This window comes from Nematocida parisii (genome assembly GCF_000250985.1).
Source record: "Nematocida parisii ERTm1 unplaced genomic scaffold supercont1.2, whole genome shotgun sequence".
NCBI classification, from domain to species: domain Eukaryota; kingdom Fungi; phylum Microsporidia; genus Nematocida; species Nematocida parisii.
The window spans coordinates 593,061-619,485 of NW_013524647.1; the positions used below are offsets into that span (position 1 = coordinate 593,061).

Here is a 26,425-nt window from a genome sequence, read left to right on the forward strand (position 1 = left end):
TCCAATTACTACAGATAACATAGCATGAAATAGCAATATTCGATGATATTCAGAAAATATGTCTGTAGTGCTAGTAGTGTATCCTGCTGAAGTTCATGATATATTACATCAATACACTATTTCTTAATTAAACATGCATTAATAATCAGTTAAATAACGTAATGTTTAAAGGAGAAAATTTATAAAATATTTTTATGGCAAGCCATATTTTTTTAGTTTAAAACAGTTTATTGGTATAAGTTTCGAGGGGCCTCAAACGGATGGTCGTCGAGCGCCACACACTCTCTTCCTATTCTCTCTAAGCTGTTCCTCGTGTCCCTAGGGCGGCCGTAACAAGTTAATGTCTTTGAGTGCTAGGGGTGGAGGAACATAGCTTATAAAGTAGGACTTTATACGGTCACTCCTCAATGGGATAATGGCACTGAGATAACGTGCCACCGCGCGAGTAGTACTCACGCTACGGTCTACGCACTGGGCCTTAGTTTCGGGATAGTCCCGGAACAGAGTCCTCCATGCGTGTTTAGGTAACTTCCCCCAAGAAGCGCATCGACCAAACTGTTTGTCGATACTTGAGATAGTGCGCTTATCTCCTAATCAAAATTATTCATTTATAAATATAATTAAATTTTTATAAATTATTTACATATGGAAGAACCGGTTGAATTAGAAATTAACAAGATAAAGATAGATTTTATCTGTTTATACAATTATATAAAAATACTATTTATTGGCGTATGCCCGAAGAACCAGAATGCATCACTCGCAACTGATAAAGACAATGTTCATAATTGCATAGGGACTTTTGTTATTAATGTTAATGATAGCCTTGAAGAAATTGAAAAAAAATGGTTAGCTTTGCCTCCTATTAAGTATTATAATGCATATAATTCAATTTATGCTGATAATATAATAGTAGTTGCATTATACTTAATATTACTTAAGGCATTCCATGTAATTGAAGAAAAATCAGCCCATGCATTAAGTAATTTAATACCTACAAATATACACCCATTCCTTCATGAATATGTATTAAGTGGCAATTTCCTTTATACGCTACTCCAGATTGTTTCTGGTAGTTATATTATTATGGGATTAATAGAGCCAGTATATTGGATACTTAGAAAATCTAAAAATATTACCAAAAAGATATTAAACCCTATATTATTCGGGTTATTCGCTGTGGCATTTGCATACACTGTTTATTTAATTGCTATGTGGATGATTTTTTTAATCTTAAGATTAGTTGAAGATTATACTATTATATCAAATATAATAGTATACGGATATTTATTTCTCAAATCACTTATATTATACGATCATATATATAGTGTTTATAAAAAAAGGCATTCAAATAGATACATTGGCGAATACATTGCTTCTATATTATATACTATTTTATTAATAATGAGTATTGGTGCTGTTATATATACATATAGTGATAATATTCTTAAAATAATTAAATATGTTGTATACTGAGACTAGCATTTGTGTAGCACGACATGAGTTATCGGAGTGTTTACATAAACAGGGCCGCACAAATTAAATCAGAAATATTTGTTAACACAACAAGTCAGAATAAATTAAATTGATAATATGGTCTATAAATACGTATACAGATTCAATAAAAGTCAAAGTTTAAGAATGCTTTTTTCTAAGAAAACAACTACCAGTGTATTTAATGATATTTATACAATTATATAAAATTTAGGATTTCTATATTTAAGGAAATTATGGTAACACCACCACTCAGACGTGAGCCCCGAGGGCGATCCGTCTGCGCGCCAGCTCGCGCGGTGATCCCGCCAAAGCAAAGGCCAGGATCTCTGAATCAGTATATCAACTTCTGACTATTTAACCGGAGCTCTTCCCCCAATTTAGAGGGAGACTCAGGGAAGCATCAACGGCTTAACTTCAGCGCCAGGCCTAACACAGCTGCGCCCTTGGACGCCGTGTCCGCGCTGACTTAGGCCGCTTTCTAAAGATAATAAAGAGCTCTTCCCTTTCATTCTCTTCTCTCTCTTGGCTACGTAGCAGGGCGGCGGTGGCGTTACTCCTTGTGAGTACGTCAAATATATTGAAATGAATATATTTATTGTGGCAAGTCATATTGATGATAGGCAATTAGAATAAAAATAGAAATTTTAAAAAAAATAAAAATGAAAATTATAGATAATAGTAGTAGAGCATTTAATTTACAGGAAGGCATTAATATAAAACCACCTAAAGCCATAACTAATTTAGAAAATGTCATAACTTATATACAAATAAGTCAAAAAAAATATTTGGCTGACTACAATAGTAAAGGTAAAATTAATACAGAAATAAGAAATTATTTAGTTCGTACGTATGGCATTATAGACACAATTATGGAAGTAGCAGAAGAATTAGGCAGTGAAGACAAAAAACAAGCATTTTATGAATTAATGGAAAATAATCATATTATTATGGCGGGTGTTTATAAGATTAGAAATAAGTTCTTTAATTTTGCTATTAATGTACTTTGTGAAAAAGCCGGCTTACCAGAGTTAGATGACAAAATGACTTCAGAAGATGCAATGATTAAGCTGTGTGAGTTAGCAGAATCTAAAAACTGCTCTAGATTACAAAGAGCATTAGATATACTAGTGAAACATGGCGATAATCTAACTATAGTTGATAAGGATGGAGAAGAACAATCAAATGCAAGTAATTTAAAGTTAACTAATGATGATATTTATTCATTACAATTACTTACAAAAACAAATAAGTGGGGTGCTACAGCATTTTCTGAGTTTTTAGTGTGTTCAGTTTATGGTTCAATATTTGGTGAGGCACCCTGTAGCACCAATAATTTTTTAAATTATTCTATATATAATTTATACAATATAGTATTTGTTATGGCTGTGGAAGGCGATGATACAAATACAGACATAGAAGCATATAAAAAAAAGAACATAAGTAAAATTAAAAAATACTTGAATGATCTGAAAAATAAGAACAGACTGAACATTCGATCTATAATTAGGCCATCTGTTATATATAATGATATAAAGCATTATAAGAACTGGAGTGATATCAAATTTAAAACTAACGTAATTAAGAATTATATATCCCCCATAAAGTCACTTGTTTCAATTATTAGAGGAGAATCTAGTCGTACAACTAATGAGGAAGCACAAACTAGCAATAGCGCATCTTCTAGTCTGCATGAACAAAAAAATAATGAAATTATACAAGATGTTATTAATACTTCTAATTTAAAAGAGGAAGATATTACTTCTTTATCAGTGGCCAGTTCTTCTAGCACACCATCTGATGAACAACCAATTGCAGATTTCTTGAATAATAATAATTTATCTATTATACTAATAACTATAGCTATTTCTATAATTATCCTTAGTATATTCGGGTTATACCAAAATGAGATAAAACCACTAATGAACAATTAAACATTCATTATTTTAACATTAGCACTGCATTAAACTATAATGCTTATATAAGCATAGTATGAGAAGAGTAGTCCAGTAATTAAAGTAACAATCCAATATTCTTTCTTGTTTTATGTTCTTCTCCCTGTTCTTTATTTTATATTTTTAGTCTATATTTAAATTTGTTTGTTCTTATACAAAGTGTAAACTTATTTTAATTTTTATTATTCTTGCCATATAAAACTTTAGAAATTTACATATAACAGAGCTAGAAGATATCGCACAGATGAGTGCATGGCATCCACACTAGGAATAGTTCATCATATGATAGAAATCAACAGAGGCAATCAGCCAGTTCTTTAGAAAACTCATTAAAACACATTATTATTGAATATGCCTTTATAGACCGTATAATTAACTTAATCTATAATTGACACACAATATCAATAATTATTTCTGTTCTAATTTATACTGACATATTTCTTAAACATTACAATAACTCATTTTATGCCAAGCCAATGCTATTCTTAGCATACAGCACTAATAAACAGTGCTTTAATTTCTTAATAAGATATTTTATGACAGCATGCAATTAAATTAAATTAAATATTTTTATAGTTTAATATGACAAGTTATATTGATAAGAAAAAGCTTAAATACGAATAAGAATTTCAAAAACCAGCAATGGAAAATGGAAAAAAAATAAATTCACTAACAAATCTGGCAAGTAATATATATTGTATTCAAATGTATCAATGGAATAAATATATGAAAAAACCGGGCATTAAACCGAGTAAAAGTTTAATAGAAGAAAAGTCTGTAAACTATGCATACATGGTTATAGACACAATTATGGAAGTAGCAGAAGAATTAGGCAGTGAAGACAAAAAACAAGCATTTTATGAATTAATGGAAAATAATCATATTATTATGGCGGGTGTTTATAAGATTAGAAATGAGTTCTATAATTCTGATATTAATGTACTTTGTGAGAAAGCCGGCTTACCAGAGTTAGATGACAAAATGACTTCAGAAGATGCAATGATTAAACTGTGTGAGTTAGCAGAATCTAAAAACTGCTCTAGATTACAAAAAGCATTAGATATACTAGTGAAACATGGTGATGATCTAATTATAGTTGATAAGGATGGGATGGAATCAAATGCAAGTAATTTAGGATTAAAAAATGATGACATTAAATCATTACAGCTGCTTACAAGAATAGATACGTGGGGTATTGGAGATTTTTCTGAGTTTTTAATGAGTTCAGTTTATGGTTCAATATATAATTTCTACAATAATAATAGAGACAATAATATTTATTTTTCTCTATATAATTTATATGTTACAGTATTTGATATGTCTACATATATAGATGAAAATAAGATAGACATAGAAGCATATAAAAAAGAAAATATAAGTAAAATTAAAGAATACTTGAATGAACTGACAACAATAAAGAGTTTTGGCGTTATCAATCCAGTTCCGAATTCTAAAATATATAGTGATATAAAGAACTATAATAACTTTAATGATGAAAAGTTTATAATTAGCTTAATTCCGTATTACATAGCTCCTGTACGCTCTTTTATTTTAACTAATAGAAGATCCAACGGATTATTTAATATGCAGTCAATTAGAGATTTCTTTAATAGAAATAACGAAATTACAGTATTATTAATTTTGGGTGTTTTTGTATTTGGTGCTAATATGTTGACGTATGTCAAACTAAGACAACCCATGTAATGAATATTTTGATATTCATTATTTTAACATTACCACTGCATTGAACTATAATGCTTATGTAAGCATACTCTAAGAAGAGTAATTCATTAATTAAAGTGGCAATCCAATATCCTTCTTTATTTTATATTCTTAGTCTATATTATATACGATTACTTCATTAATAATAGTGTATATTATATATAACCAGCTGTTATTAGTAAACATTAAGTATATTTTATGTGTAGTATATATGTCAGTCTATTTCTGTTTATATTGTATATATAAAGAGAGTGGTATAATATTATATACAGTGTAATCTTTCATGGTGTAGTGGTTATCATTCTCGCTTGTCACGCGGGGGACCAGGGTTCGATTCCCTGTGAGAGAGTTTTTTGCTGTAATAATAAATAAATAAATATTATTACACATTGTGTACTAATAATAATATAACTTATTACACATTGTATACTATTTATTTATTATTACACATTGTATACTAATATTTATTTATTAATAGTGCTATAACTTATTACACATTGTATATTTAATTTTAGTGTATAAAAATTTATTTATTAATTAATTAATTAATTAATTTTTTTTCAATTTCATTTAAAAATAACGAACTTTTTTTTTTACATACTGATAAATAGTCTAAAATACACTGTAAATATGAAATATGTCTAGAGACAAGCAAAGAATTCTCTTTTATGTTCTGTTCTTCCTTTAATTTAAATATTTTCTTCTTTAATTCGTTAAATTTGTCTATAAATAGTGCATCATACTTCTGTATCAGAGTAAAATACGCATTTATCGTGGTATTTAGGCTAATTTCTATATTATACAGAACTTTTGAATCAAAGCAGTATATATTCCAGTTTTTTATCAAATTTGTTGTATAATTATTTAATTTAACGGTTATATTCATAATTACCTGAAATTCCTTAGAAATTACCAGGTCAAGTGCATTTACTTCTATTTTTATCTGGTCTATTGTATTTTTAATTGCATCACATGTATTTATTGCTATAATATTCGCTGTTGACATTATTTGTATATCTAACTGAAATATTTCTAAATTTTTTAATATAAATTTTGTTTTTTCAAAATTTTTACTATCTGGATTTAATTTAATAAATTTTTTCATTTCTTTCTCTGCTATATTTGTACATGTCCATAAGTCCTTTATTTTTTTAATATTCAGGGCTTCAAGCATTCTATAACTGTTAAAAGTTTTTATTATATTATAATACGATTTTATAACGGATATTTTATCTTCTTCTGTGTATTTAGTACAAATATACACCATAGACCTTTTAAGTGTATTTATACATACAGAAAATTCAGTTATATTATCTATTGATAAGAAAATTTTAGCTTCTATATCTGGTAATGTTAGTACTGAATATCTATTAATTATTTCCTTATTAGGAAACAAATCCGTTATTTTTATAATTTTATACATATTTTTTTTTGAAATTGGGTTAATCCCTATAAACCCATGCACTCTCACCAAGGGAGTATTAAACCGTGTACTGTCCCCGTGTCCATGTGCTCTGTATGGACCCGTGTCTTGTGAAATGTCTTCAGATAAGCATTCAACTGATAATAAAATATTATATAAATTATTTTTGATAATTATTTTTGCTGTTTTCCTATTACGGAATAATAAATACCGGTTATTTCCTAATATGGTAATATTCGTTTTTATATAATTATTTATACTATTAAAACTATTTATATCTTCTATTACTTCTTCTATCCTATCCAAGCACAATTCATATTTTAAGTCTACAGATGACTGTATACTATGCTTAATTATATTATACGTACATGCATCCATAGGATAAAATGTACACATACTAGGATATATAAGTACATGTATTATAAATAATGAACTTATCATAATATATTGAACAATCCTCATAAAGTATTATTTAATAGTAATTGTGTAATAAGAAATATAATTTATACATTTATTTTTACACAATTGCTATTAAATTAAAATTTTAAATCTCTGCAATTAAATATCAAAATTTTTCAATTACTAAAAATAGAAATTTCAGTTATTTTTAAACAGTAAATAATTTATTCAATCGAAACCTTCTTTTTCCTGGATGTAAGATATTTAATAGTACCACAAATACCACCAACCATACAAACACCAATTATACCATACTTATATGAAATAGGCTTAACCTTAACATACTTCGGTAGTGTCCCCTCCTTATACTGCGCTAATTGCTCATCAAAATACGATTTTATAGATTCCTTCGATTTCCGACCCCGGCCATAAAAAACCTGCTTCTCAGGATCAAAAAACACAATTATTGATGATAACCCGACTAACCCGAAATTAGTCTCAGTAAATTTAGGATACTCCCCCTTATCAATAAACGTAAACACATAAGGAGATGAAGATATCCCACGATTACTCTCCATGGCAATTTCTTCAAATAGGCCTAATTCAGAACTGTTCCCATCAGTTATTATGCTTACAACAGGCTTTAACCCATGAAAAATTGAATAAAAGTTGTCCATGCCTAATTTTGAAATATTCGGGAAGTGTGCATGAAATAACCATTCTCTTACTTCTCCCTCGTTGTTTATGTCCCCATCATAATAAAACTTATTATTATTCTTAAATACGGCCAGTCTAAGTATGGGCGTATCCTCAGCTGATTCTATTTTCATCTTGTACGTTACTGCATTCATCTTTAAATCGTGTGATATTCGTCTGAATGCCCTGTTGGCTATTACTATATCTGAATAGAACACGACAAAAGTGGGTTCTGTTATATTTGTCAGTTGGTCACTGGTTATTTCCTTAAAGCTTGGTTCAATTAGTCTACTGCAGAACTCATAAAATGCGGACAGGGTCATTTCACCGTTATACCTCATAAGGATACCATCGTACATGACTAAAATACCTGGGAAGTCGTATATATAGTACCTACCAGCAACTATTTCCTTATCTACCCCTATATATCTTGCTATTTTTATATCTCCATTGAATGATTTATATGTCTCTAATAAGATATCTTCAATTACGTGATCATATCCATTATTGAAATAAACAATCCATGGACCTGAAAATGTTGATAAAAAATCTTGTTTGGAAAGTGTTAATAATTCAGTTGGTGAAGATTTTTGTTTTTCAAAAATTTTCTTATTAAAACCTGTTTTTTCTGCAAAAATTTCAATAATTTTTTCATACGGCATGTCACCTGAAAATTTAAATAACTGTTTTCCATCCTTATTAATAATTACTGTGGGTATTACTTCTATTTCTGATGTATCCGTACATGTGGCTGTGTCTACGTTATACAGGTTTATGTCTATTTGCTGTTTCTCTATTGAATTGACTATCTTTTCTATTTTAGGTGCTATACTCTTACAGTGTATACATTGGTCCCTGTAGTACTTTATTATAGAGTACCCTGTAGATGGTGGTGATATCCTACATGTATTATACGTCTGACTGAGTACGTATTTTATAAGCAGTGAGCAGAGCAGGAATTGTCCTATTAACATGTTAATGGGTAAGGAATTCTTCTTAAATAGTTTACGGCCGGGTTTCATCGGTGTTTCTTCACTCAGAAAAACAAACACGCTGAAGTAAAGTATCAATATGTTTATTTAATAGAACACTTTATAAGCTATATGTAATAAATAAAAGATAAAACACAATACACAAGAAGTAATACACAAAATATACATAAATTACATATAGAATATAGTACACTGTGTGTAATAAGTAAAAAATAAGCAAAGGACAAGTAAGTAAAAATATAATAAGTGGAATATATTACACTATGTGTAATAAATAGTAGTATAGGATAATATAATAAGTGGAATATAGTACACTATGTGTAATAAATAGTAGTAAAGGACAATAAATAGTAGTATAATAAAGTAAATAAAACATAGTACACTATGCGTAATAAGTAAAGGATAAGTAAAGGACAATAAAGTAAATAGAATAGAATATAATACACTATGTGTAATAAATAGTAGTATAATATAATATAGTGCACTATGTGTAATAAGTAAATAAAACATAGTATACTATGTGTAATAAATAGTAGTATAACATAATATAGTGCACTATGTGTATAAAGTAAATAGAATATAATACACTATGTGTAATAAGATAGTAGTATAATTATAAAGTATTACTTATTATGCCATGTATAATAAATAGAATACACTATGTGTATAAAGTAAAGGATAAAGCATAGTATATAATACACAATGCGTAATAATTGCTATATTTATTATACAGTGCGTAATAAGTAGTAGTATATAGTACACTATATGTAATAAATAATAGTATATTTACTATAATGTATAATATTTAGTACTTCTCTTATTTCTTCATTACTTATTATGCTATATACAATAAGTACCATATAGTATACAGTGTGTAATAAGTAAAGTATAATATAATACACAGTGTGTAATAAGTAGTAGTATAATTATAGTGTATCACTTATTATATATAGTGTAATAAATAGTATATAGTGCATTATGTGTAATAATTTATGTATAAATTTATTTTTTTATTTAACCCCTGGATCTCTGCACAGTACTATTATAAACTGTGCAGTACAATAATATCACTAGTTTAAAACCATCGATAATTTAATAATAGTTGATGACCTGACTCTAGACACATTTTAACTTTAACATCTAAAATATACTATAACTTATTATACATTGTGTAATATATACTAATTATTACACATTGTATAATAAGTCTTAGCGTTTACTATAAATAGAATTGAAAATTAAAAAATTTTAAAGAATGGCAAGCAGTGAGGCGCTCTCACACAGTAAAAAATTACAAAATATTTCAGAAATAACGAATTATCAAGAAATATTCAAAAATTCAATGAAATGCGTGTGTTATGCCTCACATTTAACAAGAAATGCACCAATTATTAATCCTTCAATTAAATCCGACTTGTCCCCAGTGACGGTATACGATATAATCATACAAATGATATTCTGTAAGTTTCTAGATGGATTTCCGGTTACAATTGTAACAGAAGAAGAGAATAACGAATACTACAACAGGATATACACAGATATACATAATAATACAACAGAAGAGTATATTTATATAAGGGAATTCCTTAAACAGAATAAGATAGTACTTAATAATACGAGTAGAAGGGTATTTACACAGTCATTTATAAGCAGTGATAATATTACAGTAATATTAGACCCAATTGATGGTACAAAAGGGTTTATTAATGGCCGGTCTTATTCAACTGTTGTATCCTGTGTAAAGAGTGATAAAGTACTGTTTTCTATTATATCCTGCCCTAAGGAAGGTATTATTTACTATAAGTGCAATATGGCAGGATCAGATGGGTTACTTCTGGGGTATCCACACAGGAAGCGGGTTAAGACACTCTATATTAATAAGTCATTTAAACCCACGTATAAAAGGTTCATAAAGAGTTTATCACTGCGTATAGGCATATCAGCAGAGAGTGACCATTCAAATAGTATACAGAATGAGTTTATCAGTAGGATTAGTCAGGTGTACACAGTGCATGTAAAGAAGTTAGATGGCCAGAGTAAATATGCCTGTGTTGCTGTGCAGAAGTTAGACTTATTCATTAGGATACCCAGGACCAGAATAACAGAGAAAGTATGGGACCACTGTGCTGGTATAGATATGAATGACCTGTCAATTGTTACTGATTTATACGGCATACCGATTACACCGTGCACTCCTCCTGTTTATGGCGTAATTGCATCGCACTCTTCAATCTTTCATAATTTATCAATTAGTCTATTGAAAGTCTTACTGAAAGATTTTAATTTATGAAGTTAGATATACTATTTGAGATAGGTCTGGCGATTGCATCGATTATTCCCATGCTAACACAATCAGCCACACTAGACTCTGCCATAAACAGGTGTGAAGACTACCAGGAAGAAATTTTAGACGTACTTAAGGATATAGAAGCAGAGATAGAGGATAATTCAATATTAACCACACCAGTTCTAGAGACAGATTTAAAGATGTTATACATAACTCATAATGATTATATAAAGAAGAATAACCAGTTGGTTCTGTATAAGATAAAACTACACAATAGTAACCAGAATTTATACGAGTGTGACAAGACAACGAGTAGTAGATATGACATATTCTCACCGGATTTAAGAAATTATGCCAAGAATACTACATTAGGACGTACACCAGCAGAGAAGCTCTGTATGGTCATGTATTATAATATGCCAGGGTTTATACATAAAACAAGAATGGTTGTTAAGAAGTTATATGATCAGGAACAGACAACTGCCGATAAGAAGAGGAATAATTTCATATTCACATGGAAAGATCCAACAAATAGCTTAAACAATTACGTCGGCCTGGCCACAATTGCAGCTAGTAAAAAAAGTGGTCGTACCAGTGTGGAGAAGATGGTTATGTCTATTTATCCTAACAGTATATGTACATTACATAATAATTCAACAGAAGCCATTAATGCATCAAGTGAGGGTCATCGTGAATTAATATACCCATTTAAGACCAATAGTGGTAATAAAATCAACATAAGAAGGTTCAAAGATATCTTAAACAAGAAGAGTTCTGGCAATGTTGGATTTGAATTCTTAAAGACAACCGTTGGATTCTGCACTAATTACATACAGTTGTATAACAATCCCATACTGGACACGCATGGATCCATGAGTTTTATAGATAAAGCACATGCTGATTTAGACATAAAGAATACGGAACTCTCCAAGCGTATTAATAAGATGATTTTAGACTTAAGCCTAGACATCCCCATTAAATTCACTGAGTATATTGAACTTATTGAAGATTCCTTCAATATCCAAATGGATGCCATACACAATTTAATCTGTGACTCATCTTATTATGCCTTACGTAATATGATATCTAAGTACTATATAAACATAATCGATAGGAATAAGTCAATAAAGCCAATGACCGCGGCAGAGTTCTATCAGATAAGGAAGTCATTACTCGCATTAGTAAACTCCTATCATAAAGAAGAGATTGCCAATGGGAATATTCTATCGAATGTGATAGATTTAAACCTGTCCAGTTTTGGCAAGGACATTCACTTATTCTCACAGCCATCTACTTTAAACCCATCTGAGAAGTATACGCAGCACCTACTTAAACTTGCATGGGCCAGGTTCGGTGAGTTTGAATCTAATTTAGCCGGAAGGGAGAGGCAGTATGAAATAATAGTTGATGATCTTAAAACACTAAATCATACAGTGAGTATGCATAAGATAGTTAGATCTATCGAGTCAGTTGCCAGTTACTGTGCACTTGGTGAATTTGGCAGACTGCGTGAATTAATCACACAGTTATACATAATCACGTCTGAGATAGACCTTATACACGAAGAGATCACTAATCTTAAGGAGTATAAATTATGTCTCAGTGGAAATAGTGATAATCCTGCCATATTGAATAATCAAGCAGCAAATACTTTACTTAATAAGATCAATCTAAGGAATACTATTATAATGTCATTTATGACTGCTATTAGTATGCAGAAGTATAAGTATTCTGAGTTTGACTTACTGTCTAAGGATTCCGTATATTTAGATGTATACGACTTATTCAATATAAATCAGACGAGTCCAGTGCATGACCCACAAGCACATTTAATTAATATACGCATACATAATGATATACAGAGACAGTTACCCAAACCATCTCCAATAACCACTGCGAATGCAGGGTTTACTCCATTATCATGTGCTGAATTAGGGCGTACTATGGATTTAAATAGGATTAGTCTGTCTAATGATAATTATAAGGAGTATTTAAATTTAGCACTGACTGGATTAAGCACAGACGCTAATAATGGAGACACGAATAATCCATTAATGCCTGTGGATTAAATAATTATTAAACCTATCCAATAATTATAATAAATAATCTAAACATGAAATATACGTTAAACAACAATCGTACAGATAATGACTGTAAGGTATCCATACAGTATATAATTGGTTACTAACACAGCCGTATCCTGGTTATATTCAGCACATTCACACGAATACACAGTAAATTATGCAGATTACACGGTAATATACAGTAATACACGGACTATATACAGTAATATACAGTAATATACGGACCATATACTTGATTACATGGATTATATGCCTATTATATACTAATTATATGGACTATATGCAGTAATATATTCATTATATGGACTATATGCAGTAATACATTCATTATATGCCTATTATACAGCAATATACTTGATTACACGCCTATTATATACTAATTATATGGTAATATACGCCTATTATACAGTAATATACGTTAATACACTTGAGTATACGCTATTTACACCTTAATCATCCGTTATTTATATTAATTACACCTTAATTATCCGTTATTTATATTAATTACACTTTTATTATACGTTTATGTTCATATTAACTGCCAGTGTGAGTGTACTCTCTGCTGGTCTGTATACTCCTATAAATACATCTGCTAATTCGTACATGTTCTCTCTTAGACTGATTACTAAGAATTGGCAGTCATTTGACCTCTCTTGAATGAACTGCCCAACTATCCCTACATTCTTATAATCTAATGCAGCATCAATCTCATCCATAACATAAAAACTATTCGGGTGGTACTCGTGTAATGCGAATATTAAGGACAGTGAAGCAAGTGTCCTCTCTCCACCACTTAAATGAGAAATACTCTTCCAGCTCTTCCTGGGTGGCATGACACTCATTATCACTCCCTCTGAGAATGGGTCTAAATAATCAACAGGCTCTATCTCTGCATCACCACCAAATGTGAGCATACTGTAGATCTTCTTTAATTCTGTGTTTATCTGCTTAATACTGGACATGAATTTAGAAGACCTTTCCTCCTTTAGTGCCATGAGAGAGTCCTTTGCCTTCCTCTCCTCTGATTCTTTTGTGGTTACTTGGTCATTTTCTTTCTGGGCTTGGCTCTTTTTATTTTGGTATGTTAAGTATACTTCTATTTCTGCAGTGACTTCTTCTTGTGTTATGGTATCCTTGATGTACTCTGTGGACTCTTCTATTGAATTTTTATGGCTGCCTAATTTTTCTGTTATTCCCTTTTCTATTCCCTTTATATTATGCTCCTCTTTACCGATTTGGTCTAGTTTCTTATGGATTAATTTTATATTTTCATCGGCTACGGTTATTCTCTCTTCAAGTTCTGTTTCCTTTATTCTATAAATATCTATTTCTCGTTGCATGGAGATTCTTTTATCTTCTGCTGTGGACACTTTTGATTTTACTTCTCTTAATTCTCTCTCTGATAGTTCCATATCCGACTGTTCTTTATTAATTGGTTCTAGTACGAACTCATTTAGTCTCCTTATGACGTCTTCTAATTGAGACTCCTTTTCCTGTGGTGATATTAGTGGTTCATTCAAGTACTTCTGTAATTGCTTGTTTCTTGTTTGTAGTGTGAATATTTGTTCTTCTAACCCGGCCAGTCTGGCTTTCATGGTTTTGTAGGACGACCCGCCAATCTCGTCTAAAACCGTTTGGTACTTTCTGATTGTTTCTTCTAATTCTGATTCTGTTTGGTTTAATGCTTTGATTTTTTTAATTAAGGTATTCTCGTTTTCTTTGATTTTTTTGTACTGGATTTCCAAATCGGGTAATGTTTTCATTTCTTCCTGGGCAGTGGCCAACTGCTTTTCTAAACTTATAATTTCACTTTCTGACTTCTCTTTGTTTTTTTTGTGGGTGGTCTCTGCTTCTAATTTTATTGTGGTTTTCTCAATTGCTGCCTCAACTAGTCTAAGCCCGTCCTGGGCCTCTTTAACCGATGCCTGGGCCTCTTTCAGTTCTTTATTAATCTCCTTCTGAGTTCTTCTCTGTGAGAGTATAACTGGCCGTACTGCACCACCGCTCATCAGTCCACTTCTGTCAATTACCTTCCCATCAAGTGTGACCACTTTTGGTCTGTCTGGTGCAAATGCCCTTTTCATGGCAGCCTCCATATTGTTCACTACAAGAGTATCCCCCAGTACGTGATAAAAACACTTTTTGTACAAATCCTTTGTTCTTATCTTATCCAGCAGCCTGTTACACTCTTTGCTCTGCTTTATATCGCTTATAATCTTATCCAGGACAATTATTGTGTGCCTTCCCAGGTTCTTGCTCTTTATTATGTCCAAGCACTTCTCGGCTATTCTTGTTGTATCTACAACTAAATTATTCAGTGACCCTTTAGCTACAGCAGAAAGTGCCATTGTGTACTTATCTGGGATCGAGCCTAAATCCTTCAATCTCCCGTGGTATCCTTCTATCTGAAGGTGTTCACTTAACTTATCCGTAACATCAGATGTTCTCATTTCAGACTGCACTTCACTGAGTAAATTCTCTCTCTTTCTTAGCTCTATTATCGTGTCCTCCCTTATTTTCTTCAACTCACACAGCTTTTTCTCGTGCTTTATGTACTTGTCTTCACTGTACGCGCACGCACTCTCCCGTACTCTTTTTATTTCCTGGGGTATTTCTTGTGTACACTTTTCAATTTTTGATTTTTTCAGTTCGATACTCTCCCGCTCCTTCGTTTTTTCTCTTAAACTGTCCTTTACACCCTTTGCACTTCTCATGTGGTCTAATAATTGCTTTTGTGACCTTTCTAATTCTACCTTATCACTCCCATTCATGCTCTCCTCTACTTTCTGGATATCTAAAATTATTTTGTCTCTCTCGCTCTGTCCGTTATTTATTTTTAAGTCGTTCTCTTCCTTTTCTTCTTTACTGTTCTTTTTCTTCTCTTCCTGTACCTTCTTCTCTTCTTTTATTTTATGGATCTCTTGCTGTAGTGACAGTTTCTTACTCTCATGGATCTTTATTAACTCCTGTACTTTCCGGTTTCTTATATCAATACTCTCATACTTGCTCTTTACTTCTAAGAAAATCTGCTCTTTCTTCCTAAACTCTGATTTGGCTTGTTCCTCTTCTGCCTCTGCTGATTTTTGTATGTTTAGTACTTCATTCTTCTTCTGCTTTACCTCTTCTATCTCCAAATCTGACTGTTTCTTCTGATTAAGTAGGGCTTCTAGGGCTTCACTTGATTCTTTCCTCTCCTCAGATATAATTGACACTCTTTTGCTTATTCCTGATAAATAACTGCCTATCCTTGTTCTGGCTGCTTCTGCTTTAGGCTCTAAATAACCCACCTCTTTCTCTATAAATTGATACTCTGCCCTATACCTGTCAGCTAGTTCTGTGGCAGTTCTTAAATTATCCTCTGCTGCCTTTATCTTATCTATTAACTGATTAGTACCAATTATCTCTTCTAAATACTCCACTAGCCCCACCTGATCTCCACTGCCTTTTGGCTTCATATTTGAAATACTCTCAATCTCTCCCTGCAGTATCATAAACCTATTATTGGCCAAGTCCACATTGTACATTTTCATTAGCTCAGTAACCCTATCCTGCACAGCCATTTCATTATTTATTGTGTACGTACTCTTCCCTGCCTTATTCACAGTCCTAGACACACTCACTGATTCATTCTGATCATCTTTTAATTCAATTGTTACAGTCGCCTTCCCTGGTTTAGGCTCACCAGAGTGTATTAAATCCTCTGCTCTTGAGTGCCTTAACTTCTTGGCTTTAAACCCTAACACGAACAGTATTGCATCTATTACGTTACTCTTCCCTGATCCATTAGGACCCACTACCGTATTAAATTTCCTACCAAACGGCCCTATCACATGCTCTCCTTTATAACTCTTAAAGTTCTCTACAATAATCCTTTCTATGTAAAGCCTTCTCGTCCTCTTTTCTTCCATTTTTTAATTCGTACACAAATTATTTTTATAATTTTATAGAATATTATAACCCGACCTAACCCGATATTTATAATGTATAATATAATGTATAATATAATACATATAACCAGGAATATCTTATTATTATATACGTATAATAAATAATATTCAGGAGTCACTTTCATATTTAATAACCCGACATAACCCGATTTTCAGTTATTATTGTTAGTCCTGTGGGTTACTTATATTATGCCTATTTTTATGGCTGTATTAAGGATAATTAGTGGTTATATAGTAATTAGTGTGTTAATTAGTCTATAATTAGTGGTTATATAGTGATTAGTCTATAATTCGGGTTATATAGTAATTAGTGTATTAATTGGTCTATATTTAGTCTATAGATGGTGTATAATTAGTAGTTATATAGCAATTAGTGGTTATATAGTAATTAGTCTATAGATAGTGTATTAATTAGATTAGTGTATTAATTAGTGTATTAATTAGTGTATTAATTAGTCTATAATTAACTATTTATGCATTTATTAGTAATATGTATTATATACAGTGTAAGTTATAATATACTTATGCGGGTGGGAAATAAGCACCGTACAGTGCAGCGTATGATAACCCAAAGCAAATGTACCCAAAGAATAAAAGGTTCCATATCCCTCTCCTTTTAAATATTTCTGATAGTTCCCAGTATATAACAGGGTTATATGAGACGAATCTAAAGTGCATATTCATGTGAATAAAAAATATAGACAGAATTATTTGGAATATCAGGATACAGTGTAAAAATAACCTAACAAATGAAAATATTTCCATATTAGGATATTTTGATTTTTTAGTATTTTCCTTATTTGGTAATACCGTTATTTTTTGTATTATTTTTTGTTTTATATTTAAGAATCTTTCGTGTCCTTGGTCATAAATAAACTGCAGAATGTACTTCTCTTTAAGCACATAATTATATGTGATAAGGCACGAGAGGAGTACAAATGGACAGCCAACTATAATATTCGGAATATTTTTACTGTGCTTATAAAATTGCAGGAATCCTTGCTCCCAGTACTCTGCCTGTACGTATGAATAAGGAAGGACCCGTATATACGGAAACCTGTTTATAAACCAATACATCTGTACGCTCATAAAAGCCAGGACAGGCATACTTGCCATGATAATCCCTGTGGTATAAGAGTACTTAATGAGTCCTTCAATAAAGCACAGTGGAGACAGAATAAATCCGTTAGATCTCGTATAAGAAGCAAGTACAACCCAAATATAAGAAACCCCTCTGTCAGCCAGGACACTCTCCACTGCCATAAGCACACACATACAGAAGACAGCTTCTGTGTACATCGTAGAGTACAAGATAGAGCAGGGACTAAAACAGAATAGAATACAGGATCTGACAGCGTATGACTGGTTAAAGTGCTTATAAGTCACTTTATACAGAATAATTGAAGAGGCCAGGAATGCCAGGTTAGATATAAGTATACCCGCAGTGACTATCGGCATGGGAGTGAATTTGTTAAGCAGGTGTACAAGGCCTGGGTAGAGGGGGAAGAAAGCTGTCGTATTATCAGAGACATAGCCGTACTTAGCAATATTATAGAAGTAAATGGCATCCCATCGTATGAGGAATGAGAGGGCACTTTCTGTGTGGAGTAGAATATCGGAGAAGTCGTGGTGTGGTATGACCAAGGAGGACACTGCAGAGACTGCGAGTGTCACTGCCCTGGAGAGAGACCAGATCAGCACGGGCACTTTAATCATAATAAAAAATAAAGTGGGTTATTTAATATACTAAAAGACGTCCCCGACGGGTTTCGAACCCGCAACCTTTGCCTTAGGAAGGCAACGCTCTGCCATTGAGCTACGAGGACCACACTAATTTACATCAGAAATTGTGCGTGGGTACTGTTTTATTATTTTATTATTACTACTTTTTATTATTTATTGTGTATTGTGTACTATTTTTTATTATTTAGTGTGTATTGTGTAATAAATAATACCTTGAATAATTTATAAATATTTTCAGTCTGACACACTTCTTATTACACAATGCGCATTAAGTAATAGTAAAATAAATTATATTCAAACAAAGACTTTTTAGTTTCAGAGCATTACATAGTACACAATGTGTAAGAAATAGTACTTACTACTGCATTACCAGTAAATATTACTACTTATTACACATTGTGTTATAACTACTATAACCCGAAAACATACATGTGCGGCCATATGCCTGCGTACACACCAGAACCCGTTCGATCTCTGAAGTTAAGCGCGTGACAGCTTTGATAGTACTGCGATGGGAGACCGCGTGGGAACACAGAGTGCTGCACTTTTTATTATATTTACAGTAACTAAATATATTACACTATGCGTATAAAGTACTGCCCATCCTATGATTTATTACACATAGTGCATTAAATCCTCCATTATTTATAACACATACCTTCATATATTCTCTTCTAAGCTGTATACTAATATTAGTTGTCTTAGTTATACGGGAACTATTTAGTCACAAATCCTTATAACATGGGACAGTCAATTAGTGTATTACTTATTACATAATGTGTATAAAAAAGTGTATAAAATACCCGGGTTATCCATCATGTATATTATACAAATATTAAAAGTAAGTGTACAGAAAGTCTTATACACGTATAATAAAAAAAGTATTACTAATAATATTACACATAGGTGTATAAGTAATAACCATAACACATTATATAATACACATAGTACACTAAATAATACTAATAACACTAAGTGTAATAAGTCATCACAAATTAAACCCACTAGATATGATCAAATCGATATAATACTTTTAAATCATATTCTATTTAATAATTATACTTATAATACAGTAGATAATAGTAATAATATTATATATGATATAAGACTAATAGATACATTAGATAAGATATAAAATATATGTTAATAAAAAACCAGTTATTTATTGTGAATTATTCATCCTTTATTAAAATATTATTTATGCCTTACATAATGTATAACACATAATATTAACGTACTCATAAAGAATATTCATTTTTATCTTCACAAAATATTAAAAATATTCATAATTTTGTTTGCTCCATTAAAATATAAGAACACTATACTAAAAACAATCGCTATAACAATCATAATTACTGCCACAATTATTATAGTTTTAAAGCAGATTCCTTTTTTTGTACTAACAGGTGGATCTATAGTATCATTATTTTCTTGGTCTGTAATACTAGGTGTATCTATAGTAGCACTTTCATTGTCTGTAACACCAAGTGGAGCTATAGTAGCACTTTCATTGTCTGTAATACTAGGTGTATCTATAGCATCATCAGTTTCTTGGTCTGTAGGAACAGGTGTATCTATAGCAACATTTCCATTGTCTGTAACACCAGATGTATCTATAGTACCACCGGTTTCTTCGTTTTTAGGTGGATCTATAGTACCACCATTTGCATTGGTTTCAGTACCAGATGTACCTATAGTATCTTTTTCTTTTTTTGCAGTCTCATCTATAGATGTATCCATAGTATCACCAGTATCGTTGGTTTTAGTGCCAGGTGGAGCTATAGTAGCATTTTCATTGTCTGTGATACTAGGTGGAGCTATAGTAGCATTTTCATTGTCTGTAGTAACAGGTGGAGCTATAGCAACCGGATTTTCATTGTCTGTGATACTAGGTGGAGCTATAGTAGCATTTTCATTGTCTGTAGTAACAGGTGGAGCTATAGCAACATTTTCATTGTCTGTGATACTAGGTGTATCTATAGTAACCGGATTTTCTTTTTTTGTAGTGCCTTCTATAGGTAGACCTACAATATCATAAACATCAGATTTTATTGATTTTAAATACCCTTTAAGTAAGTTGGCTCTAAATTTATCAATATTAAAATCTGTATGGTTTAATGTTTCGGTTATATAATGATTTAATCTTGATATACCATGCTCAGTACGCCCAGCAACAATATTTTTCATATTCTTCAGTTGATTTAAGCATGTCTTAATTGTATCTTTGTTCTTATCTTTATCTAAATTAAATTCATTGCGCATAATAAACATCTTATATATTGTATAATATAACTTCGGAATAGAATTATGTAAATCTTTATCATTATCTTGAACATAAATCGACTCATAAATTAAATGATTTATAATGTTATAAGTAAATTCAAAAAAATCCGATTCTTCTGTTCTTGCAAGTAATTGTAATGAATAAATATCATCATTAGTTAGTCCCAATTTATCAGCATTTGATTGTTCTTCTCCATCCGTATTTGTTATTGTTAGATTATCGCCATGTTTCACTAGTATATTTAATACTCTCTGTAATCTAGAACACTCTCCAGATTCAGCTAACTCACATAGTTTAATTATTGCACTAGTTGAAGTTATTTCTTCATTTAGTTCTGATATGCCTGCTTTCTTACACAGTATATTAATAGAAGAATCATAGAAATTCTTTCTATACCTATATACTTCTGTCATAACCATATGATTGTTCCCCATTAATTTATAAAATGCCTCTTTTTTACTTTCACTGTCTAATGTCTCTGCTCCTTCTTTAATCACATCTATAATTGCATATATTTGAGCTATAGAGTCTTTGATTGCTGATATAGCAGTATCTTCATTATAATCACATTCAATATTTCTACTATTTATTTTTATATAAAATACATTATATGCCAAATTAGTCAGTGGTTCTGGTAAATCTTTAAATATTGGGGTTGTTCTGTTAATATCCATCAATATTTTATATATTTTATTGATATCTTCATATCCTATTCTTCCTTTTTTATCACTGAATCCTTTCTGTAATTCTGCTTTTAATATTTCTTCATCAATATATCCTTCCATAAAAAATAAAATATTTTCATATTTATACTTTTAAAAAAACGGAGAAATTAAAATATTTTATACAAACTGTAATTATTATACATTTATGATGGCCAGCAGAAGGCAGTTAGTTAAAGGTACTACTGTAGTACTGTAACATGCCCATATAACATAGTTGATTCTAGTGGTGTAATAGATATTTATGACGTATTCACAGGGAGTAATACTGTAACTGTCCTAATACATAGCCAAGATATATAGGAGAGTAAAAGGAGAAAGGGGTTTATTCTATTTAGAAATCGGCTTATGCATGTGCAGACTTGGAGTATTAATAGTACAGCTGTGTTAGATTTGGTGCTGAAGTAAGCTGTTAATGCTATTTGAGTCTTTTCATAAAATGTGTAATTGTCTCGAGGTGGCTAGTCAGTAGTTGATACACTGATCTGTGATCTGGCCCTTTTATTTTAGAATATATTTTTATTGAATTTCTTTTAAATTTATATTCTTATTTTTAAATTCTTCACTTTAAATTTAATTTTTACTACATGAGCAGACTTTTAAAAGAATTAAATAAATTCCTTCTGCCTTCCAGGGTCCACTAATTCCACTATTAAAGAATCAAGAAATAGACTTTTCTCTTGGATCAAACAATCACGTAGTACAATAGATTATTATGGGCTATCTCCATGGTTATTCCAGGTTGTAAGTACGCTATCACGGGGATAATTTCATTCAAAAAGTACCAGCCAGCAGTTACTAAAACTGTCCTGGGCTATTCAGATCTGGTCCTTGGGTTATTCGGGGTCATCATGCGAGTTGACACACTGGAATATCGCCATTGGATTCTCATACGAGAGTGGTGGTATCATAGCTGTTTTTTCCTTAGAGACTTAGACATACGAAAACTTGTTCTTTATTGAAAGCCTAAACTCTTATATGGTTTTAATTTCAGTTACGTATGATATTAACACGCCTATTGCTATCACCAATTATGGATGCCCATATATTAATATCATACTTAATCATTGCTATTCTGGATCACACTATCCAAAACCAACAACTTATAATACTATGTGTATTATAAGTTGTTATGTGTAATTATTTATTACTGTATGTGTATTATATTTTGTTATGTATGATTATTTATTACTGTATGTGTAATAAGTAATAAGTCTTGCTCTAATAACTTCTTCATACACTATTTATGTATTATTCAAATTGTATTAAATCTTCCATTATTTATAACACATACTATAATATATTTTACTGCGTGTAATTACTTATTACTTATAATACTATGTGTATTATATTCTGTTGTGCCATTATTTATTACTTATAACACATACTATAATATATTTTACTGCGTGTAATTATTTATTACTTATAATACTATGTGTATTATATTTTATTTTTTATTATGGATAAAGGACTAGCACACAGCCACATCACAGGACTCGGCGTAGACAGGGCAATGAACGTAACAGATGCAGCAGGGTTAGTGGGAATGATTAAACAAAGACAGGCAGCAAGTATCTTCACAGATATGATCATAAACAAAAAGACAGCAGGAAAGGCCCTCCTCATCTCAGGAGAAAGCGGCAGTGGTAAAACAGCACTCGCAGTCGGAATCTCTAAAGAACTCGGTGCAAGAGTCCCTTTCGTTAGAATGACCGGAAGTGAAGTGTACTCAGCAAAAGTTAAAAAATCGGAAATACTCCACCAAGCCATTCGCCGTGCCACAAGCATACGGATCCGTGAAGTAAAAACCGTCTACGAGGGTGAAGTAGTCGACATAAAAGTACAAGAAAAGGAAGACCCGTTAAATAATTATAAGAAAATAATTTCGAGCGTGCACGTGTCCCTGAGGAGCACAAAACGATCGGAGCGGCTCACTTTAAACCCGATCCTGTCCCAGGAGATAATCAAACAGAAAATAACGGTCGGTGACATAATATACATAGAACCAGAGCAGAATATAATTAAAAAGATCGGGCGGAGTGACTCATACGCCTCAGAATTTGACATAGAAAGTGACAAGTACGTGCCCCTACCAAAGGGAGATATCCTCACAAAAAAAGAGATCCTTCAGGAGATGACCCTGCACGAGGTGGACATGGCAAACACACGATCGGAGGGTCGGGATATTTTATCGATCGTATCACAAGCCCAGCAGACAGAAAAAGTGGAAATTTCAAGTAAATTAAGGGAGGAGGTCAATTTAAAGATAAATAACCAGGTAAGCACAGGTACAGCAGAGATCACACCCGGTGTACTATTCATAGATGAGTCAGATATGCTGGATATCTCGTGTTATTCATTCCTTAGCACTATATTAGAGACAGATACGTGCCCTATAATCATACTGGCCACTAATAAAGGCATAATAAAGATACCCGGGACAGATGAACTTGGTCTGTTCGGGGCACCGAGTGTGTTCATAACCCGATTATTCATTATAACCACTGAGAAACCGGCGTACGCAGATATTTGCAAGATCATCGACCAGAAAATAAAAACAGAATCCATAAAAATAACGGAACCCGCCAGGAATTTATTATATAAATTAGCAAATGAGAGCACTTTAAGGTTCACATTTGGGGTTTTACCGTTAGCAAATATTTTATCTGAAGAAATAACGGAAATTTCCATAAAAGAGATTTCAAATATGTTTAACCACCCAAATTAATAAAATTTTTTATGCGTTGCTGTTTATGTGGGAGTGAGAGTATGTTTGATACTTCTATGTGTTATGAATGCACTGTAAGAGAACTGCCTAAATTAAGCATAGATACGACCAGGGAAGTAGACCGGTGTGGTACGTGCATGCGGTACAGCGTACCACCGAGTGGGTGGACTACGCTCAGATTTGAAGGACCGGAGATGCTTGCGTATTTATTAAAGAAAGTCCCAGAACTAGCAAGAATGAAGCTTGTAGATGCGTACTTCATCCATTCAGAGGAGCATTCAAAAAGGGTCCGTATGAGGATAAGCATTGACCGGACGGGTGAGTTAAATATGTGCTCAGTGGAGTATTCGCAGGAACTAGAAATTATGTGGGTCATTAAAGGGAAGCACTGTTTAGACTGTGCTAGGGCTGCTTCGAATCAAACCTGGAACTGTGTGGTGCAGTTACGGCAGAAGTCCGAGTTGAAGCAGACCCTGCTCCTGTTAGAGCAGTCCATATTAAAAGCAGGTCTTCATGAGGAGTGCACGGACATAAAGGGAGAGCAGGACGGGATTGACTTTTTTTATATGTCACGGACGGCCTGTTTAAAACTAGTCCGGTTCATTGAGGAGAGTGTCCCTACAAAAGTGAAGTCTTCTGAGCAATTAGTCAAGTTAGACAAGAAGTCCAATAACAGCCGGTATAAGTTTGCATATTCTGTTGAGATCCCTGCACTTAACCTTAATGATTTATTGTACGTGCCTGTCCCACTGTGTAAGAAACTGTCACTGACTGAGATGTGCATTGTATTACGTATATCTAAGTCTGTTCTACTAGCGGACAGCAAGGGGCAAGTGAAGGACTTAAGCAGGATAGATTATTTCAAGTACAGTAAGTCAATAAGAGTACTTGGATCATCAAAAGCACAGAGCAAGTTTGAAGTAGTTGAAGTAGATGGGTACCACAAGCCCAGTAAGAGTACTCAGACCACCCAGGGACACACAAGGAGTAATAATAGCAGTGGTATAAACAATGACCAGGGACACACAAGGAGTAATAGTGGTATAAGCAATATAAGTACTAGTAGTGGTATAAGTAGTACTAGTGGTATAAGCAGTATAAGCAATGACCAGGGACATACAAGCAGTGGTACTCGTGGTATACATTTGAATTTCGGTAGGAATATGGTTTATGATGTATTATTATTAAAGAGTGATGGTGAGTTAGTTAATACAAAGACATTAGTAAAGGGATTAGTACCAGGTGATTCTGTTGTAGGGTATGACTTAATGAACTTAAATACTAATTTAGATATAGAGGGATCTATTGTACTATTAAAGAAAGAATCGGAAATCACCAGTAAATGGAAGATAAAAAGGATTTGTGGTGGTTATCAGACGGAAAGTACTTCTGCTATGATAATAGATGCTGTAAGGAATGATCCTTCATTATTAAAGACAGTAAATATATACGATGAGAACAACCAGTTAATTAAAGGTATAAAACATCTTACACTATAACTAATAAATAATAATTATTACACTATACACAATAAATAATATATTACTATAATACTATAACTTATTACAGTATACACAGTATATAATAAGTAATAAATAATACTTATGACAGTATACACAATAAATAATACTTATTATACACTTATCTTTATGTTTTATTTATTATGACAGTATATATAATAAATAGTAATATTATTTATTTGTTATTACACACTATACAATACTTATTACACATTATACAATACTTATTATTACTTATTACACATTTACTACTACTTATTACACATTCTCCTATTACTTATTACACATTTATTAATATATTCTATTACTTATTACACATTATACAATACTTATTACACATTCTCCTATTACTTATTACACATTTATTAATATATTCTATTACTTATTATACATTCATTCTATTTTATTACTTTTTGTTGTTTGTGTAAT

At 31.8% G+C, this 26,425-nt stretch overlaps 12 protein-coding genes and 3 non-coding genes across 15 annotated transcripts; 9 read left to right on the forward strand and 6 right to left on the reverse strand.

The window, feature by feature from the left end:
• Positions 1-645: 645 nt before the first annotated feature.
• On the forward strand, positions 646-1,476 carry NEPG_01082 (uncharacterized protein; the record flags this gene model as incomplete). The annotated part of the gene is made up of 1 exon (XM_013203456.1): positions 646-1,476. The coding sequence occupies one exon, from the start codon at positions 646-648 to the stop codon at positions 1,474-1,476; it is 831 nt and encodes a 276-aa protein (XP_013058910.1).
• Positions 1,477-2,156: 680 nt separating this feature from the next.
• Positions 2,157-3,523, forward strand: NEPG_01083 (uncharacterized protein; the record flags this gene model as incomplete). Its single annotated transcript, XM_013203457.1, has 1 exon — positions 2,157-3,523. The coding sequence occupies one exon, from the start codon at positions 2,157-2,159 to the stop codon at positions 3,426-3,428; it is 1,272 nt and encodes a 423-aa protein (XP_013058911.1). The 3' UTR covers positions 3,429-3,523.
• A 568-nt stretch (positions 3,524-4,091) lies between these two features.
• On the forward strand, positions 4,092-5,153 carry NEPG_01084 (uncharacterized protein; the record flags this gene model as incomplete). Its single annotated transcript, XM_013203458.1, has 1 exon — positions 4,092-5,153. The coding sequence occupies one exon, from the start codon at positions 4,092-4,094 to the stop codon at positions 5,151-5,153; it is 1,062 nt and encodes a 353-aa protein (XP_013058912.1).
• Positions 5,154-5,448: 295 nt separating this feature from the next.
• NEPG_02697 lies at positions 5,449-5,520 on the forward strand. Its single transcript has one exon. It is a non-coding gene; the product is annotated as a tRNA-Asp (tRNA).
• A 192-nt stretch (positions 5,521-5,712) lies between these two features.
• Positions 5,713-7,056, reverse strand: NEPG_01085 (uncharacterized protein; the record flags this gene model as incomplete). Its single annotated transcript, XM_013203459.1, has 1 exon — positions 5,713-7,056. One exon carries the CDS (start codon positions 7,054-7,056, stop codon positions 5,713-5,715), a length of 1,344 nt encoding a protein of 447 aa, XP_013058913.1.
• A 161-nt stretch (positions 7,057-7,217) lies between these two features.
• On the reverse strand, positions 7,218-8,711 carry NEPG_01086 (uncharacterized protein; the record flags this gene model as incomplete). Its single annotated transcript, XM_013203460.1, has 1 exon — positions 7,218-8,711. One exon carries the CDS (start codon positions 8,709-8,711, stop codon positions 7,218-7,220), a length of 1,494 nt encoding a protein of 497 aa, XP_013058914.1.
• A 1,225-nt stretch (positions 8,712-9,936) lies between these two features.
• NEPG_01087 (uncharacterized protein) lies at positions 9,937-10,971 on the forward strand (the record flags this gene model as incomplete). The annotated part of the gene is made up of 1 exon (XM_013203461.1): positions 9,937-10,971. The coding sequence occupies one exon, from the start codon at positions 9,937-9,939 to the stop codon at positions 10,969-10,971; it is 1,035 nt and encodes a 344-aa protein (XP_013058915.1).
• On the forward strand, positions 10,968-13,076 carry NEPG_01088 (uncharacterized protein; the record flags this gene model as incomplete). The annotated part of the gene is made up of 1 exon (XM_013203462.1): positions 10,968-13,076. One exon carries the CDS (start codon positions 10,968-10,970, stop codon positions 13,035-13,037), a length of 2,070 nt encoding a protein of 689 aa, XP_013058916.1. The 3' UTR covers positions 13,038-13,076.
• A 485-nt stretch (positions 13,077-13,561) lies between these two features.
• Positions 13,562-16,960, reverse strand: NEPG_01089 (chromosome segregation protein; the record flags this gene model as incomplete). Its single annotated transcript, XM_013203463.1, has 1 exon — positions 13,562-16,960. One exon carries the CDS (start codon positions 16,958-16,960, stop codon positions 13,568-13,570), a length of 3,393 nt encoding a protein of 1,130 aa, XP_013058917.1. The 3' UTR covers positions 13,562-13,567.
• A 513-nt stretch (positions 16,961-17,473) lies between these two features.
• NEPG_01090 (uncharacterized protein) lies at positions 17,474-18,715 on the reverse strand (the record flags this gene model as incomplete). Its single annotated transcript, XM_013203464.1, has 1 exon — positions 17,474-18,715. The coding sequence occupies one exon, from the start codon at positions 18,713-18,715 to the stop codon at positions 17,522-17,524; it is 1,194 nt and encodes a 397-aa protein (XP_013058918.1). The 3' UTR covers positions 17,474-17,521.
• A 38-nt stretch (positions 18,716-18,753) lies between these two features.
• NEPG_02698 lies at positions 18,754-18,825 on the reverse strand. The gene has a single exon. It is a non-coding gene; the product is annotated as a tRNA-Arg (tRNA).
• Positions 18,826-19,175: 350 nt separating this feature from the next.
• NEPG_02673 lies at positions 19,176-19,290 on the forward strand. The gene has a single exon (XR_001214617.1). It is a non-coding gene; the product is annotated as a 5S ribosomal RNA (ribosomal RNA).
• A 688-nt stretch (positions 19,291-19,978) lies between these two features.
• On the reverse strand, positions 19,979-21,811 carry NEPG_01091 (uncharacterized protein; the record flags this gene model as incomplete). The annotated part of the gene is made up of 1 exon (XM_013203465.1): positions 19,979-21,811. One exon carries the CDS (start codon positions 21,809-21,811, stop codon positions 20,006-20,008), a length of 1,806 nt encoding a protein of 601 aa, XP_013058919.1. The 3' UTR covers positions 19,979-20,005.
• A 1,396-nt stretch (positions 21,812-23,207) lies between these two features.
• Positions 23,208-24,476, forward strand: NEPG_01092 (ATPase; the record flags this gene model as incomplete). The annotated part of the gene is made up of 1 exon (XM_013203466.1): positions 23,208-24,476. One exon carries the CDS (start codon positions 23,208-23,210, stop codon positions 24,474-24,476), a length of 1,269 nt encoding a protein of 422 aa, XP_013058920.1.
• Positions 24,477-24,487: 11 nt separating this feature from the next.
• On the forward strand, positions 24,488-25,975 carry NEPG_01093 (uncharacterized protein; the record flags this gene model as incomplete). The annotated part of the gene is made up of 1 exon (XM_013203467.1): positions 24,488-25,975. The coding sequence occupies one exon, from the start codon at positions 24,488-24,490 to the stop codon at positions 25,973-25,975; it is 1,488 nt and encodes a 495-aa protein (XP_013058921.1).
• Between the last annotated feature and the right edge of the window lie 450 nt (positions 25,976-26,425).